General features: G+C 34.2%; 2 protein-coding genes across 2 annotated transcripts; one reads left to right on the top strand and one right to left on the bottom strand.

The window, feature by feature from the left end:
- The first annotated feature begins 5,747 nt into the window (after positions 1-5,747).
- Positions 5,748-9,599, top strand: LOC107930106 (uncharacterized). The gene is made up of 6 exons (XM_016861674.2): positions 5,748-6,134; positions 6,211-6,620; positions 6,710-6,844; positions 7,647-7,829; positions 8,582-8,743; positions 9,038-9,599. The coding sequence occupies exons 1-6, from the start codon at positions 5,876-5,878 to the stop codon at positions 9,443-9,445; spliced, it is 1,557 nt and encodes a 518-aa protein (XP_016717163.1). The 5' UTR covers positions 5,748-5,875; the 3' UTR covers positions 9,446-9,599.
- Positions 9,600-9,684: 85 nt separating this feature from the next.
- LOC107930105 (LRR receptor-like serine/threonine-protein kinase FEI 1) lies at positions 9,685-17,510 on the bottom strand. Its single transcript, XM_016861673.2, has 14 exons — positions 17,158-17,510; positions 15,971-16,200; positions 15,463-15,598; positions 15,291-15,362; positions 15,116-15,187; positions 14,137-14,208; positions 13,965-14,036; positions 13,771-13,842; positions 13,436-13,533; positions 13,083-13,244; positions 12,644-12,976; positions 11,696-11,941; positions 10,773-10,906; positions 9,685-10,403 (listed from the first exon to the last, which is right to left on the bottom strand). Exons 2-14 carry the CDS (start codon positions 16,065-16,067, stop codon positions 10,185-10,187), a joined length of 1,785 nt encoding a protein of 594 aa, XP_016717162.1. The 5' UTR covers positions 16,068-16,200; positions 17,158-17,510; the 3' UTR covers positions 9,685-10,184.
- Positions 17,511-17,909: the final 399 nt, after the last annotated feature.

The raw sequence follows: 17,909 nt of genomic DNA, 5'->3' as shown, positions 1-17,909 counted from the left end.
TGCTCTTGTTTGACCTTTGATGTTGTGTATACATTGTGGTTACTCCGACATTCACTGAGCTTATTTAAGCTTACCAACTCTCTCTAACTATTGCATATATTTAGCATTTGCGGTGTGAGCAATGTAAGGATACCAAGGAAGTGATCCAAGTTAGGTTTTAGTATTTGTATAGGTGGTATTAATATTATTCTTTGAACTGTGGGGATAAGGCAATGTGGTTAGACTTTGATTGATTATTATTGTGGTCTTCATGATATTTTATGGGTTTAGTTTTCTAGCACTTCTAATAGATGTTATAATTATTTCATTGATATTGTTTTTGTTTGAATATTTGCTATGTTGAAGTGCCATGAACTGTATGTATGGTTAATGGACGTTGAATAATATGGTAGAACTGTTACATGATATTGCCATGTAGTTTTGGATATTTTATAGCTTAATTATTCCTAGGAACTATAGACTTGGACCTTGGTATGTTGATTCTTGCTCGAACATGTTTTTGATGTTTTGACCTGTTGTTTTAGTCGTTTTGACACTGGTTTAAAGAAGTAAATGATGCATGTTGATTAGATATTTGTTAGAATGGATTAAATGCTTAGATGTGTTGTATTTTTATGGTTTGGAGCAGAGGTATCGATATTTGTGTTTTAAAAATGATACCTCCATTATTTTTGAAAGTGCAAGACGTCAGTAACGTAATTTGGTATTGATACCATATCACGATTATTAATACTCGGGGTAGAATAATCGATACTTTATGAAAGGCATCGATAAATTCTGAGATTTTGATTTTAAGCGAGAAACATAATGCCAATTTGGTACCTATTTTCTGGGCGGTATCGATACCATCTAAGGAAAATATCAATACATTTAATTCAGTATCGATACCTGCGTCATTTGTTTTGAAATTTTTCTTAGTGGTTCTAATACATGTTTAATTCTCGTTTTAAGTTCGCTTGATGAATGTTTAGCATGCTTTATTGATTACTGGAACATGTATGACTTATAGTTATTAGAAAAGTTAAATTTGAAGAAGTTTGCTTAATAACGAGGCCATTTGTAATGCTTACGATGTGTGACAGTGGTGTGACATCCTGATATTCAAGCTTGGCGATTAGGCCATGTATATGGTGTTACAAAAAATTTAGAATTTTTTTGTTAAATTTATGCAATTATAGATAATAAAGGGCTATAGAATGATGTAATTGAAATTGGATTGTAAATTGAAGCTCAAATTTGAAAGTTATAGCTATTACAATTTTAGAGACTAAATTGAATAAAATGCAAAACTTTAGGGGAATTTGAAAAATGAAATTTAATTGATCTATGATTACAATAGGTTGTTAAAAGATGTTTGGAATTGATAAATTGAATTGAATTATTATACATAGGGAATTGAACTAGTCAGAGGATAATCACGAAAAAGGAAAAATTGCAAATTAGTCTTTGACGTCTTATTTGCTTGTTATTTTTCCAAGTAAGTTCGTATGGAACTTGCTATGTTATTTTGTATTATACTTTGACTGTATGATTGCATTTAAAATTATTGTTGATTAAATTATAAATGTGTGTATGTGGGGTTGTAAATTGGATTGTTTGCGATTTGGTACAAAAAGTGAGTTCTTCATGATTTTTCCTTTAATTTCATGCTTGTTAAATTGCTAAGATAATATGGAAGTTTCGTCTGTGATGGTATCTTCAATGATGTTTTAGATTATAAATGGTTGTTTGTTACTTTAAACTATTGTTGTCTGATTATTATGATGTTAATGTTGTTCGATTGTTGTGATGCAAAATGTTGTCTGAATGTTGTTGTATTAATGTTGTCCGAATGTTTATTAAAAGGTGGCCAACCATGCTGCTTCTTTAAACTGATTTTTATTGCTTTTTCTCTCTTTTCTTTGCTTGAGCACCAATGATGTTGCTATATCAATGCATTTTGCATTTTGAGTAATTATTTGGTAATCACGAATGTGGCTAAACGGTGGATGTATCCTACTCATGATAGTAACCGTGAGGATTGGAAATTTGAAAGTGAATACAAATGTCTTAAATGTTAAACCTTCCTTAATGCTAGTGAGTTGTATTATAGTTGGAAAAATGGCTTTGCGAGAGATGTGATTTAAAAAGAAAAGGGGAATGGTTTTACGGAGGTATGTTATGTTTAGTTCGAACAGTATACAAGGAAGGGTCCATGATATTTTCTTTAAAGGTTTGCTATCTATGCATTGTTTTGTACTTTAATTCATGAAAGATTATCGAATGCATATTGTATTTGATTCGAGTTCTTTTTGTCTTTATTGAGCTCTCTGATAAGTTAAGTTATGCTTTTTCTTGTTTGATTCTAGCGTACTATATGAAATTGGTTGAAAAGGGTACATGTGATGCTAACATGTTGAATGAAGCTATATGGAACTCGAGAGTTCCTACTAATTTGAATCAGTTGAAGAAACTTCACCTTGATGTTGTACATTATTTATGTCAGACAAACTATGTCAAATCCTTTAGTTTGTTGTGTTATTTGTAATTCTAGGTAAGTTTATTGTTTTATGCTTATGAACTTACTAAGCATTCAAAATACTTACTCTGTTGTTGTTTCTTTTCTCTGTAGATTGTTCGTTTGAAAAAAATTGGTCAGATCGCCTTGGTGCTCACACTATCTAACTATTAATTTAGTAGACTTTTGATTGTTTCAATTTGGTTATATGTGGCATGAACTTGGGAGTTTTTATGTTACCTTAACATGTTAAATTTGGATTCGAACCTTAGTTGCTTTGAACTTATGTTGTATTTGTTGGACAAAACACATTGGCGAACAAATATAAATATAAGTATTTATATTAAATACAAGATCTAAACAAATAATATAAAAAAATATTTATATTTATGTAAAAACAACAGATCTAAACAAAATAAATACATAAATTTTTATATTTATATTTATTTAAAACATCAAATTTGAAAAAAAAATTAAATAAGCAAAATCTTTAAAAACGAGAAATCGAATAAGGGAATCGAGTTTTACTAGATGTTGAGGCCTATTTTCACAGTTTCCTTAAAACAGATTCGGCCACTTTTATGGTACTTAGAGAAACGTTGGTCGTCTGTCTCTTAGGAGAAACGTTGGTCATCTGTCTCTTAGGATACAACAACAAAATGATCGCAACAGTAGTACCTCTACAGTGATCAACGAACAAACATTGCCTTCTTCTATCACTGAAACGTTTGAACATTTGGAGAGAAAGAGAAAAGAATTTTTTATAGTAAAATTTTAGAGTAAAATAAAATTTGTTTTGTGTCTAAAATTTAAATGAGTTCTCATATATATACATATCTCACACTTTTAAGTTGAATGACCATGCATAAGGGAGAGCATTAGTTTAGTCATTCAATAACTTTTAAGTGGGTTCTCATATATATACATATCTCACACTTGGTATTTAACCAATGTGGGATCTAAGCTTTTCCTTTCTTCAACAAATATTCACAAGTGGCTTACTTTGATCATCAATTTCTCATTCATCACTCATTCATTTTGAGCATATGGTATACCGTTGTAAAGGTCTCATGGAGTGGAATAAAAAACCATAATTTTATAATTCAACTCTCCACCTTTACCAATCGAGAATATGCCTCAACATTTTCAAAAATTACATTTTTTCCAACAATATTTGGCAAATTGTATGTGTGCCTAAACTTGGTAATATGTTGAATTAAATATGTGTACCTCTGGTTGCATATTTGAGCATGAATGGACTTGAGAAAATGAATGGTTGAATAGCTGGAATTAGTACAAGTAGATTTATTATGAAATGGTGTCAAATGTGGCATATTGGGTAGATGTTTAAGAGGATGATATATGTAATGTTTTGGTATGGTTTTTTTATATGTAATGAGCACGTTTTTATAATGCTAAGTGCATTACTTTTGATATCTTTGAATGGTTGGTTTGAAACAAAGGCTAAATAACCACTTTTTGTATAGAACAGAATTCACGTCATGACGTCGTGAATGCTCGTGGTGACGAGAAGTGGAATTTAGGCCTCATTGTGACAAGGAATTCTATCTTCGCAATGAGGCCAAGTCAGTTTATCACGTCGTGACGAAGGAACCCCTTACGTCACGATGTCGTTCTAAACTTTTGAAAGTGTTGCAGTTTGGTCATTGTTCATTTTCGGGTCAACTTTAGAGTTCACATAAGCTCATATAAGACTCAAGAAAGGTTTCAAATTGTATTGAACGATTGATATGACTAAAGTTACTAAATTTTTTACATAAGTTGTCTATTAAATATCTGTAACTATTCTAGTTTGTATTGTAGCATTCCATAGCTTAGTCTCGGTGACAAGGACAAGCAGGGGTTGTTAAAAAAACAATTTAATAAACTACTATGAAACAACATAATCTTACTTATTTCATGAAACCTACTATTAAACTTACAAAGTATTTAGCTAATTTCATTATTTATTTCTGTTAGTTGGTCATATAATTTTTTACATTGTCATTTTCATGTCATATATTATTTTTATCATTTACAGATTATTAAACTAAATTCATTATTCTTTTCTTTCATATAATTATACAATTTCTTACATTTTCACTTACTTTAAGGCTTATCATATCATATAACTTTTCATTTATGTATCACATGTTACTTATATATTTTACTGATCATGATTATAATTAGAATATCGATAACATAACTTCCACAATCTTAGGCCAAAATAGAACTCTCGGCCTTTAACGGAACTCTAATAACAGAACTCTATTAACCAACTTGTGCACCATGTTCCGAAAAACATAAACATGAACATATCGTAAACAAAATTCCAATATCTCTTTCACCCATCATAACCCCTATTTCACCAACTCTATCCCAAACTAAACCCATAAGCCCTCGTCACAACATAATCATATAATGTATCAGTTCATTTATTCATTTTAATTTCTTGACATTTAGCTTCACATATACTAACTTTTTTAATTTCCTTTCAATGCATGTATTTGTAAACATTTCATTTTAATTTCGTATGTACGTTCTTTTCTCTCTTACATTACTATCTTACTTTTATTTACATTTTCATCATTAAATTTAGGGTAAATTACAAAAATAATCACTTGTGTTTGCCTTAGATTACATTTTAGTCACTTACGTTGTTGTTTTGTTAAGAAGTTGTCACTCTACTGTTAATCTCCATTACCTCCCTAACGAAAGTCCTATATGGCAATTCAAATAGGTTTTAAATGCCAACTCGGATGTTCAGTTGGTGGAATGAAAATAAATTTTTAATTAAATAAATTTAATTTGGATTGCCACATAAGATATACAAGTTAGCATTTAAAACTCATTTGGACTACCACGTAGGACTGCCGTTAAGGAGGTAACGGAGATTAACGGTAGAATGACCACTTCGTAACAAATCGATAACGTAAGTGACCAAAACGTAACATTTTAAATATAAATAACTAAAATATAATCTGAAGCAAACAAAAGTGACAATTTTTATGATTTACTCTTTAGTATACATATTCAAATACCAAAATATGCTTATTCCATGAAGATTATTCACATTCATTTGGCACAAGACCATGGAGAGATGCTTCCTTCTAGGTTGCTAATGTTAGTTTCCATGACTCCTTCGAGTTTCTTTTTTTTTTTACTAAAAAAATATAGAATTAAATTGTTGCGTGAGGAATCAAATAGCTTAATATTAAAATTGAGAGGGAGCTTTTACCTTTCAAAAATTGTAACTGAAAATGATTTTTTTTTTTTAACTGTGATTCGATAGCATAGTATCCTAAAATAAATAACTAGCACGGAGCATAAGATACGGAACACCGAGTTTAGGGGAAGAAGAAAATAGGGTTCACTGAAATGGCATTAGCAGCATCCCTTAGCTCTTCTTCTTGTATCTGCTTCCACACCCAACTCCCCTATTCCAACTCAAACAGATACAAAACCTCCTCCGTCAACTTACCTCTTCGCCTTAATCTCCATGACAACGCCCCAAGTTCCAACAAAAACTCATTGCTTCTTAGTATTTCTGCCTCAACATTTGTGTTTGTGGGTTTGGGTCTTTGCATTTGCTCCTCCGCTTCCGCCTTTACTCCACTGCCCCGTCACTTCCAAAAAGGTCTTTCTTTCTTTTAATTAATTAATTAATTTTCGAACTGTTCACTCACTGTCATCTTCTTCACTAAATGAACCAGTGGACAGCAGTTCAACAGCAACACTACAAGAAGAAGATGATGAGAAATCGGACGCAGCTTTTGAGATTTGGAAATCTAAATCTTATGCTCTCACGGTTCCTCTTTCCATGGTTGCTCTTCAGGGCTCCATACCTCCCTCTTGGTCCAAGGATTTCATCTCCTCTCAATCCAGGCGGTTAAAGCTCCAAACCAAATTCCGCCCAACTCTTGAAGATATATTCACTCAGTTATGCCTGCCCTTTACCCAAGCCAAAGCCAAAGTAAATATTGGGCCTGCATCTCCAGCTGCTGCTGATATTCTCACCCTAGGTGACTCTTGGCTCCCTTTAGCTATTAAAAAAGCCGTTATTGAACCCATTACTGCTGCTGAACACCAGGATTGGTTTAAGGATTTAAGTCGCAAATGGAAGGTAACTTAAACTGCTTCATTATTAATATTTGCTCTAATTCAATTCAAAACAAACACCCAAACATTACCCAACTCCCGAAATTGTCTCAGGTTTATCTACGCAGGAACCTCAATGGAGATATTGATCCACAAGGTCAGATATGGGCTGCACCCTATCGATGGGGTACCATGGTCATAGCATACAAGAAAACCAAATTTCAAAAGAAAAACTTGCCTCCTATGCAGGTAACGTTAGTCTATCTGTAAAATAAAATCAGTATGACTTTAGCTCCAATATGATTCTTATTCATGTAGTATGGATGACAATTGTCAATTTCATGCCAAGCCAATACGTGCACACGTTCTCTCCTCTCACTTATAAAGGGTCTATTTTATTCTTTTAGAATTGTTCATAGTTTCATCTCTTTTCCCCATATATGGTCTGAAATTTGGTAGTAATGACATTCAAGACACTGAAGAATGCTTAGTTTCTTTTTGAACCTGCCTTTTTACTATTCTAGCATAAAGGTTAATCTAGTTCTGTTTGGCCTGTGGAGAAACATTAGGCACTTTACTCTCTATTAAAACGTTTATAGCTTGTCTATTTTCTTCTTTGATTCATTGATTTATGCAGTATTTTCTCATAATGACATTGATTTTCTCATCATGGCATGAGCTAGATGAATTTTTTGAAGTTCTGTAAGAATTGCAGAATTTATTCCCATCTTGAAATACAGTACAGAAAGAAATTCGCACCAGTCAGTTGTAATGACTGCAGAAAAAAATGGTTTTTGAATCTCTTAAATGCAATTTTCCTTCCCTCCTTTATATAGTCATTCTTCTGCTTGGAGCCTTGGACTGCTAAAACATGGGCTTTACAATAAACTGAAACCTTGCACCAATCCTTTTTTTTTTTTTACATGTTTTTCAGGGTAGCTTCAACTCATGAACAAATCATCAAGCATCAACATTTATTTATCTTATATCAGTATTTTGTTTTACCTTTGCTCAGTAACATTGACAATTTAGGAGAAAACCCCTATTGCAGGATTGGGCAGATTTGTGGCGGCCTGAACTTGCTGGAAGAATTTCAATGGTGAATTCCCCTAGAGAGGTTGTTGGTGCAGTTTTGAAGTACATGGGTGCATCATACAACACAACAGACATTGACTTGCAAATTGCTGGTGGGAGGAATGCTGTCCTGCAGAATCTTGAATTACTTGCAAGACAGGTAGTGAACCGCAAATGATGTTAAGTCTTCTTTATGTCTCCCCATTCTTTCTATTAGTTTGCATAGCATGATTAGGTGTCATTGCATCTTTAGTCTTCCAGTGGTAACTCTATTTTGGACCTAACTCTCAGACAAAATTACTGGTATTGATTAACTGAATTATTTGTTGATAAATACCATTGATCATTATTCTAAGAGAAAAGGTTCCGTTTGATGCTCTAAATCCAAATTCCAGCTCTCTTCAAGTTGGCTTATAGCTTGAACCTTTAGATGGATTTTCATGTCACATTGTTGTGGTTGTTGAACTGGAAATTGTAAGTCTTGTATGAGTTTTTAGATCCCATGAGACCCCATGCGCAAATTATAGACTTTGAACAGATACATTCTCCTAATTGTCACCTGGATGATTTTGCATATCCTTAGTAACGTGGGTTAATTTAGCTGTGGCACTCTTTGATGGATTGTGAAATAGACAGGATTTTGTGGCATGTAAATGTTGTGTAAGATGTTACAGAAACTAGTTTGAATAACATGTCTGGTGCAAATGCAATGGCTCACTATTCTCTACATTATTTACTTTTTGTTCAATCCAAATGATGAGAACTTGAGAATATTCTGGCAGTCATTTTCCCCTCTTACCTTTTCTGTCTTGAAAATACTGATTCCCAAATGTTACCTTAGCGTATTTCTTTTTAGTTGGCTGTAGTTGCTTCAAATCATATTATAAGGACATATCCTTTGGGGTTTTGCAGGTTAAATTATTCGACAGTGCAAGCTATCTCAGAGCATTTTCAGTGGGAGATGTTTGGGTAGCTGTTGGGTGGAGTAGTGATGTTCTTCCAGTTGCAAAGCGTATGTCAAACGTTGCAGTTGTTGTTCCCAAGTCTGGAGCAAGCTTATGGGCTGATCTATGGGTATTACCTTTGAACCTTTCCATTTTACTGCTTTTTTTTTTTTTTTTGCTGGAAACACATTTCGCCTTACATCGAGATTAAGTTTGTTATCTCTGTCAAGTAAGGGTGGGTGTCTGTGTAACTGGTTAGTATATTGGAACTAAAACAAGAGGAATAATGATTTTACGAGTAGAGAGAAACAGAGGAACTGACTTGCGGTGAAAACACAGTAAGTAAAAGCTGACTAGCAATAAATTTGAAGATAGCTTCTATACATATATACTCATTGAGATGTCTAGGTTTGTCTCCTTGCAGGCAATCCCAGCTGCCTCAAGACTTGAAACAAACCGTATTGGGGGCCGTGTCAGAGGTCCATCTCCGCTAATGCATCAATGGGTGGAATTCTGTTTACAGGCAGCGAGTGGCCTCCCTTTCAGGCAAGGGATAACTGCTGGCGCATCTCCGGCTGCCCTGGAGAGTGTTCCTGTCAAATTGCCTGAAGAGCTCACTAAGGGTAAGCCAAAGCTAGACTCAAATCTAGTTGCTGGAGTGCCACCACCTGAAATATTGGAAAGGTGCGAGTTCTTGGAGCCATTATCTGATGCAACATTTTCCGATTATCAATGGCTCATTGATAACATGCCCAAATCTGGCCCTGGTTTTATAGATCATGTCTCGTCAATACTTGGAACTTTGAGGAGGCTGAAATTGAGTTGGATTTAGTTTTTTGTAGTCATGTATGTTTTTCTTTCCTTTTCACTCACAATGCCAAATTACCCGTTAATTTGTAAATCTCGAGTAGTTGCAAAATTCTTTCTAAAATGTTCACTGTTAAGTTACCCACCAAATACAAAGGGCTTACGTTTTTATTGTTTCAGCCAAGAAACTTTGTTCATCACTAACTTTATAGAATGTAAGCACAGGCAGGCAACACAAAAATGGCAAAAACAAGAATCAGAATCTGCCAAACTCCGTCAACATGGTCAATTTACACAAATATTGTCGTCATATACACTTAAACATGGGGCAGGGGCAGGAGGAGAAACGCAAAAGGAGTACGGGGAAAATAGGAAAAACAAAACAGACACCTAATGAACTACCAACCGACTGACCAACTCGTACCACAAGGGACGAGAAGGTGAACGTTCCAATTCCATTGCAAATTGCAGTTCACCCATGACATCCGCCAAATTCTATTCAACATCTCAAATTGAGGTTCAAATGGATATGGGTAAATGTAAATGTGAAGTGTAATGCAAATATACACCACACCTTCCATCCAGCTTCCATCTGCATAGAAGAATTAAATCAAAAAAATTGAACCCAAGTGTGAAGCTGTTGCAGGTTCAACCTCTCCCCCCTCATTTACTGCTTGTGATTGGATTGCATTACTTGTCAAGACAAACAGGAGAACGTGAAACCATACACACATTTCCTCATTTTCAGCTTCATCTTCAACTATTCAATCAGAGTTGGAATCATAAAAATCACTTGGGCATGGAGTCATAACCTCTGATTCAACCAACTGCACCACCCTGTGCATGGTGGGTCGATCCTCTGGGTTTGAACAAACACACTGGATTGCAACTGAGAGCAAAGAATCAAGGCTTTCTGCCTGAACCCCCTCACAATTCGGATCTAAAATCTCTCGCTCTCTATTCTCCGTAATTAAGAAATTTAACTGCATAAAAGAGAACATGCCAGTCAGATCATCAAACCCTCACAAATATATACACACGCGAGTAATATTCTTAATTGAGAAAACCATCTGCATAGTATATTTCATTTGTATCTTTACAAGTTGGAGGAATGGGGATTGAAATCCAAATCTTTTGAGTTGTCAGTAAATGGAATATCAAGTGCAGAGACAACAGTAGAACAGCATTAAGTAAAAAACATTCAGAGACTAAGCACACAGCATAGTCAGTGCTACTTGACTTTCATATGCTTTGGACTTCTCAAGCACATGATTTAATGGCTTAATCAGAAATTAATTAATGAAAGGAGATACAAGCAAACTTGACAAAATGTCAACAAAGTGGAAACATACCCAGCCAACGATGTTGAGGCCCTTTTCAATGAAAGATGAATCAGTAGGTCTCTTGCCACTTATGACTTCAAGCACCAAAACCCCAAAACTATAGACATCAGTCTTCTCAGTTGCTCTCCCACTTGCCATATACTCTGGTAAAGGAAGTGTAAACAGACTTCAGATAAATTGTATCTAGAGTACATTGCATAAAAATGACTCTACCACATAACAAAATCCCATTCGCAGCTTTTCAGAAAATAAGTAGATACTTGATCAAATTTGTATTCCTGAAATTTTTACTTTGGTTGGGTTGTAAGCTAAGACTGCAGTTTTTGCTTTCTTAACACAAATTTGAACAAGCCATATACACTACGGTATCCAACTAAATGCAGTGTTTCCAAAGACAAAATCTGTTTATGCAATGTGAGGTTAGATATGAACTTCAAGGTCTTGGAGCGTAAAACCTGTCTGGCAGCATTTTTTCCTAATATCTAGAAAAGGGGGAAAAGAGGTTCATGAAAATATAAAGTTCTAAATACTTTACGAGAATATTTTTGGTCCATACACTTCGTGTTTGAATGAACAGGATTGTGATTTGCACCCCCTAGGCACCTTTTTGTGCATTGCTTTCTTCTCTTATCAAAGAAAAAATAATAGAGGAGGGGCATAGACATCCAAATTTAAATCTACTAAAAGAGGCATACATCTAAGTTCAGTTAAATTTTGACTTCAATAATCTGTAGGGGCCAAATAATATAAAAATAAAGAGCATCATGGGACATGGTTGTCATATGTAAAATAAGCCATTAAAAGCAACAAGGAAAAAAGGAATTTCTATGACATCAAGTCTCACTTGTTTTATATGCCAAATGTTAACAACAGTATCATTTCCAAAGCACCAGACGCCACAATAGTAGACAGCCTATATTGGAACTGCATACCTGGAGCCAAATAACCAAAAGTTCCTGCAACAATGGTTGTAATATGAGATTCTTCATCCTCTAACAGTTTTGCAAGTCCAAAGTCTGATACTCGAGCTTCCAAGTTGCTATCAAGTAAAATATTGCTGGACTTTATGTCACGGTGTATGATCCTTGGAGAACAATCATGGTGTAGATAAGCCAGCCCTTTTGCTGCTTCCATAATAATGTTCAAACGTGCTTCCCAGTCTAACTGCTCAGATCGTTCTGTTAAAAGAACCACAAAAACAACATTACCTCCCCAAATAAAGAAATCAATCCATTCAAAAAATTAATAGAACTGAAATGGAACTACTATCATGAAGGAAATCCTAACTACTGGTGAGAAGTAAAAAAATGAAATATTTAAGTTCAAGCTCAAGGTTTTCAAGAGCACGAGGCGCAGTTTCCGGAGGCACAAAGCACAAAAAAGTGCTCGCCTAAATGAAGTAAGATGGGGTATGTATACATTTATGTGTTTTTGCATGTACATCGGTCTATATATAAACAAGCTTAAGATATATAATTATGATAATAACCTCTAAAAAGTGGAGCAGTTTATTCTACAAAACATACAACTTTCCCTTTTCCTTCTGTTGGCCAAAATCATTATTTCCCTTATGATTCCATATTACTTGTTAAATACTCAATAATTGAGAAGTAGAAAGTTTGATATTGTCCCCTTTTTATTGAATGTACAATTAATGATAAAAATTAAAGAAATTAAAGAAAACTTCAATTAGGCGGGCTTTTCTTGTATCTACCAACTTAAAAAAAGCACATATTGGTCAACCAAGCACACGCCTAATCAAAGGTGCCTCATCAAAGGATCTGAGACACTTTTGTTGCCTAAGCTCAAGCCTTAACAACATAGAAATGTCAAGTTTAAGGACTATTGCTTTCAAATGAAAATGGTTAAGGGAACCTCACCATGAAGAGCTTCATCAAGGCTACCACCAGCCAGGAAATCATATATTAACAGCTTTGATGTAGGTGAATTACAATATCCTCGCAAATTTACAAGGTATCGATGTTTTATGCTTCCAAGAATCTCAAGCTCTCTTTCAAAAAAACGATCAAATCCCTCATTCATCTTCACAATTCGTTTCAATGCAAACACATTGCCATCATCCATTGCAAGCTTGTACACTGTCCCAAACCCCCCAGTACCTATAATGTCTTCCTCACTCAAAGTTTCCAATTTCTTAATAATGTCTTTTGAAGAGTATGGCAAGTCTCCATGAAACATAACAATTGATGCCCCTGAAGCAATGATAGCACATTAACAAATACATTAAAGCTTGGAAAGTAAAAACGAATATGGGAAACAGCTAGATTTTTCAAAGTTGAAGATCAGTTAGAAGAAAACCTCCGCCAACATCCATGGCAAGAGTTCTGCTCTCTTTTTTACCGAACTTCTTGTATAGGAAGCACCCCCAAAAACACATAAGTGCCACCAAAAGCAGTGCACCTACAGTCGCTGATGCACTAATGAGAAGCTTTCCGGAGTATTTCCTTTTACCAACTTGAGCTATCAACAAAAATATATCAGAAAACTAAACAAAGTGAGTTGCCTCCCAAAAATATAATAAATCCAAGAAAATGTAACAAAATTGTCAGAAATTCAGATTTTGTGGACACAATTTGAACTTTTTACCATAATTAACACTGAGATGAGCACCAAACAGCCAGAGTAATATATTTCCCACACATGCAGCTTACCTGAAGTAGGTGACTCAGAATACGGTGTAGCTCCCCCATTTTCATCTTTGCATGCTACATTGATCTGCTTTCCACATAAATCACGATTTCCAACAAAACTACAAAAAGAAAAGAGATAAACTGTTAATTTAGCATAATAATAGCATAGCAATCTTTTATAACTTCTCAAGGTGAAGTGACCGGTAGAAGAGAAAGATATTAAAAGTGAAAATAACGGGATCAAGTAAAAGAGTAACAGATCCTCGAACCCTCCTGAATGATATGATTCTGAAGATGTAGCATATAAATAACCAAAGATCTATTGAACACAATATACCAAATTAGCTTGTACTCACGAGCTAGCTGTATAGTTGCTGAAGACACCTTGCGATGGTATAGGCCCGACCAGAAAATTGTTTGACACATTGCTTTAGGAAATTCAATAAGATCATCAAAGATGAGTTTCAATTCAATAAATTCTTAAAAGTATCAACTCAGTAGAACAAGCATAAATTTAAAAACTAACAAATTTTAAGCAAAGGGAACTAACAATGTAACGAGCTTATCTAGCCTTCCAATTGAGGGAGGGATAGATCCACTGAGAGAGTTGCTTGAGATATCCCTGAAAATTCAGAAAAACAATGTAAGCATCATCGCATAATCCAAATGCTTAGACTCTTTATCACTCTAGCTCACATTTATTAGCAAAAGAAACAACTTACAGATTCTGAAGTGAAGAAAGATTGCCCAATTCACTTGGAATTAATCCACTTAAGTAATTACCCTGCAAATAACTACAAAAGAGAACAGAATACAGTATTAAAAAACACATAATTCCAAAATAAATTCTTCAATAAAAAATCTAGAGAACCTCTAAAACCAAACGGCACTTAATATTTACACGCACACTAGTTGAATACAACCATGCCATTTCTTAAGAAAATATATACAAGAACTTAGATATCAAGTATATCCAAGCAGTATATAACCAAAACCAGATAGAACCTTAGCGAGTTTCAAGAAAAAGTAAAAAAAAAAATGTCCACTTTTCTTAAGAAAAAAAACGTGCCATAAATTTAACAGCATTAAGCAATCAAAAGCAAGGGAAATGTTGAGTTTTGCTTTAGCTCTTTATACACTGAATTACTAGATTTAATTATCCAAGAAGGATAAATTATCAGGGAAAGGTCAAAAAGGGGAAAAAAAAAAAAAAGATTACTAGCGTAGCCAAGCTCAGCATCACTAAAGATTACTTCGCCTGGAGGTTGGCCTACTGGTTCAGTTTGTACCCATCCAAATTGAGGGTGGAGGTCCAAGGTTCACTTCCCCCTTGGCCTTGCTCAACTGTCAAGAAGGATACCTTATGGATTGATAATTATGAAATTAAACATGCCAATTTCTCTACAGTCTTTATCAATTTACATACATTAAAGTGTGTAGGCACACACATATATCATACACAAATAAGAACAGAAGGACCAAAACAAAACCAATTGTTTGAATTGTGGCACAAATAGAACAATTTGCTATCCCCATCTATAATTCATAATCCAACAAAATAACAAGTACTTTTGAGGTCGAACTACCATTTTGCATCGGAACCAAAGGCAAATGATAAATCTCAAAGAGAATAAAATATTTTAATTTTTTTAATATCATAACCTGTAGCCAACAACACTTTTCAAGTACAACAATACTTACATTCCCTGCAACTCTGTGCAATTACCCAGCTCTGATGGAATTGCCCCATAAAAGTTGTTATTATGAAGCATTCTGATACATGTAAAAATCAGAGAAAATATCAGCTGCAATAAAATATATTTGAATACAGATCATCCATCAAGTATGAAGAAAGATAAGTCCCACTAATACATACAAAAGCCTCAAGTGCTCCAACTTCCCAAGGTCAGGCGATATAGGACCACTCAGTTTATGATTGGTAAGGCTCCTGAAGAGAAAACGTAGAGAAAAAAGATGTTAAATTGCATCTTCATGTAAACAAAGTAGTTTAAGGGATGTTATATTTGTACATGATCTTCAATACTCACAAAGTTGTCACTCTCTTGGTTTTACTATCACACTTCACCCCTTTCCATTTGCATGGATCAGGATCCTCTGGTCTCCACTGAGAAAGCACACCATCTGAACTAATAATTGCTATCCGAAAGCTCAGAAGTGCCTCTCCTGCATCATGAAAAGCATTTTCACAATCTGTTACCAAATATTCTTATTTCCAGCATGAAATGCATTGTAATCACTGGCTGACTAGAGATTCTATAACCAGCCAAAATCTATTTTATCCAAATTAAATCTAAAAGACTGTCAAAAAGGAAAAGGAAAGCAAAATGTAAACATGCTCACCAAAGTTTTAAATGGTCAAGATTTTCAATGTGCAAATTTCCTAAGTGAGACAAATTAACCAGTAATTTCCAACCAAAAGAGCATTAACATAAGGAGAGCATTTAAGATCCTTTTCCAGATGGTGAGAGAATAAGAGGAGAAAAAAATTTCTAAATATCAGCTTGAATGATCTCATACTACATATAAATGACATACCATCAGGACTGATAGCTCTGATTCTGTTTGCTAGGATAAAAGAGAATAGAATGAGAAGCAGCCATGGCCATTGATATTTCATCAGACGAATGCCCATAATGGCACTGACAAAGCATAATATAGATACTACAAATCATCTGATACGCCAAACTCAGGAATGCACCCTTGTTGTATCATATGGTTATCGGGACTACAACGCCACTTGGCAGCTACAAAAATACAAACAAAGTCTGGCAGGACATAGAGAAGCAAAAATAAGAATTAGAAACAGTTAGATACTTGAAACAGAAACATTGTGCAGAAAGCAGAATTCCAATTGAAATTGTTACAAAGTTCCTTCCAATTTGTGCAGAAAAAATGCATAATTGAAAACCAAGAAAGAACCACCTCCCTCCCTCTCTCTCTCTCTCTAGAACCAAAGGACAAATAGAGCATTGAAGTCTTATACATGAATACATATCAAATAATTCTAATCATGAAAAAAAATCCAACTTGATAACCATTGCAGTTTTGATATCTATGATGGACTATGAGCACTGCTTACTCTTGTACCATACATTGTGCGACATGAATTTCAAAGAATGAACTAATCAGTACAATAAAGCCTTCTCAGCCAGAATCGGACTTTAAAGCCAATTTTAAGGAACATGAACGCTTATGAGAAACAACATTTACATCATTAAAGGTTTTTGCTGCATTAGCATTCTTTATCTAAATGAGATTAGCAGCTTCTACTACAAGCAAGTCATTTCCCAAATCTTCAATCATTTTGAAGCATTTCTGTCAAATTTAAAGTTGCACGTACTAAACGCAAATATAATAACACAAGCAATTACTCTAAGATCAACTTCTCCAACCCTAAACTCTTAACTTGAAAATAAACTACTACCTCTGAAAGTTGAGCTAAAACAATCACTTTGATAAAGTGACACAAACTTTGCGACATAAATCGGACGGAATCAAGAGCTTAAAACGAAAATAGCATTCTTAGAATTCGCCTCTCAGCATGAGCTATTTATATTCCGAGACTGCTAAAAAGGGAAATTGACCTAAAAACGAAGTAAAGAATCGAGCAGGAAAACAATTGCTAACCAATCTGGAACTTAAAACACAAACAGAACCAAACTTTGGAGAAGAAAATGGAATGAAAACACAAAAAATTAAAAATAAAGAGAAATTAAAGAAACCTTGAGATTGAACCGATCTGCAGGCAGTGAGCTGCGAAGAGAAAACAAGCAAAAAAAATCAAATAAAAATAACGAATAAAAAAAGATTCGATGCTACTTCTTTTTTCTTCTTGGATTTCTTTTAATTCTTTTTTTTTCTAATATTATTTTGGTTAAATTCTGAAAATGAAGATGTGATTGTGAAGAGAGAGACTTTAGTCGTTGAAGAGAGTGAGGCAGAGAGCTATAGATTAGATGTTTGGAATTAAAGGGGGGCCGAGTTGAGATGGTGCTGCTTTCTCACGTGCGACTGCGACTTCCGTACGTGCCAACCGACGTTTCTTGCTTTCTAGAAAAAGAGTAAAGTCTAAAGTCTAACACTCTTAACTCCTGGACTCTAAGCGAGTTACAGTAAACTTTGTCCACGCCCGGATCTTATTAAGATATTTCAATTTTGTGTTAATTGTTTTAAATTAAATTAAAAAAAATCCATTTTGTATCAAACAATGTAAATATTTTAATTATTTGTGGATTTATATAAAACTATACGCGTTTTCAACCCTTCTTAAAAAATTAAAAAATATGCAGGAAATGAATTGAATTTTAACTAAATTAATATTAATATTATTAATATAAAAAAATATTGATTCGAGTACGTTGAAATTAAAGGTTAAAAAAATATGCTGAGATAATTTTAATAACTAAATTTTTTTTTCTCGTCACACTTTTAACTTATTCTACTCTTTTTTAAGTGAATTTTTTAATGAATAAAA

This window comes from Gossypium hirsutum, chromosome A08 (assembly GCF_007990345.1).
Source record: "Gossypium hirsutum isolate 1008001.06 chromosome A08, Gossypium_hirsutum_v2.1, whole genome shotgun sequence".
Classification (NCBI taxonomy): domain Eukaryota; kingdom Viridiplantae; phylum Streptophyta; class Magnoliopsida; order Malvales; family Malvaceae; genus Gossypium; species Gossypium hirsutum.
The sequence above is the reverse complement of the archived record's forward strand: the minus strand, read 5'-3'. Positions and strand labels throughout refer to the sequence as shown.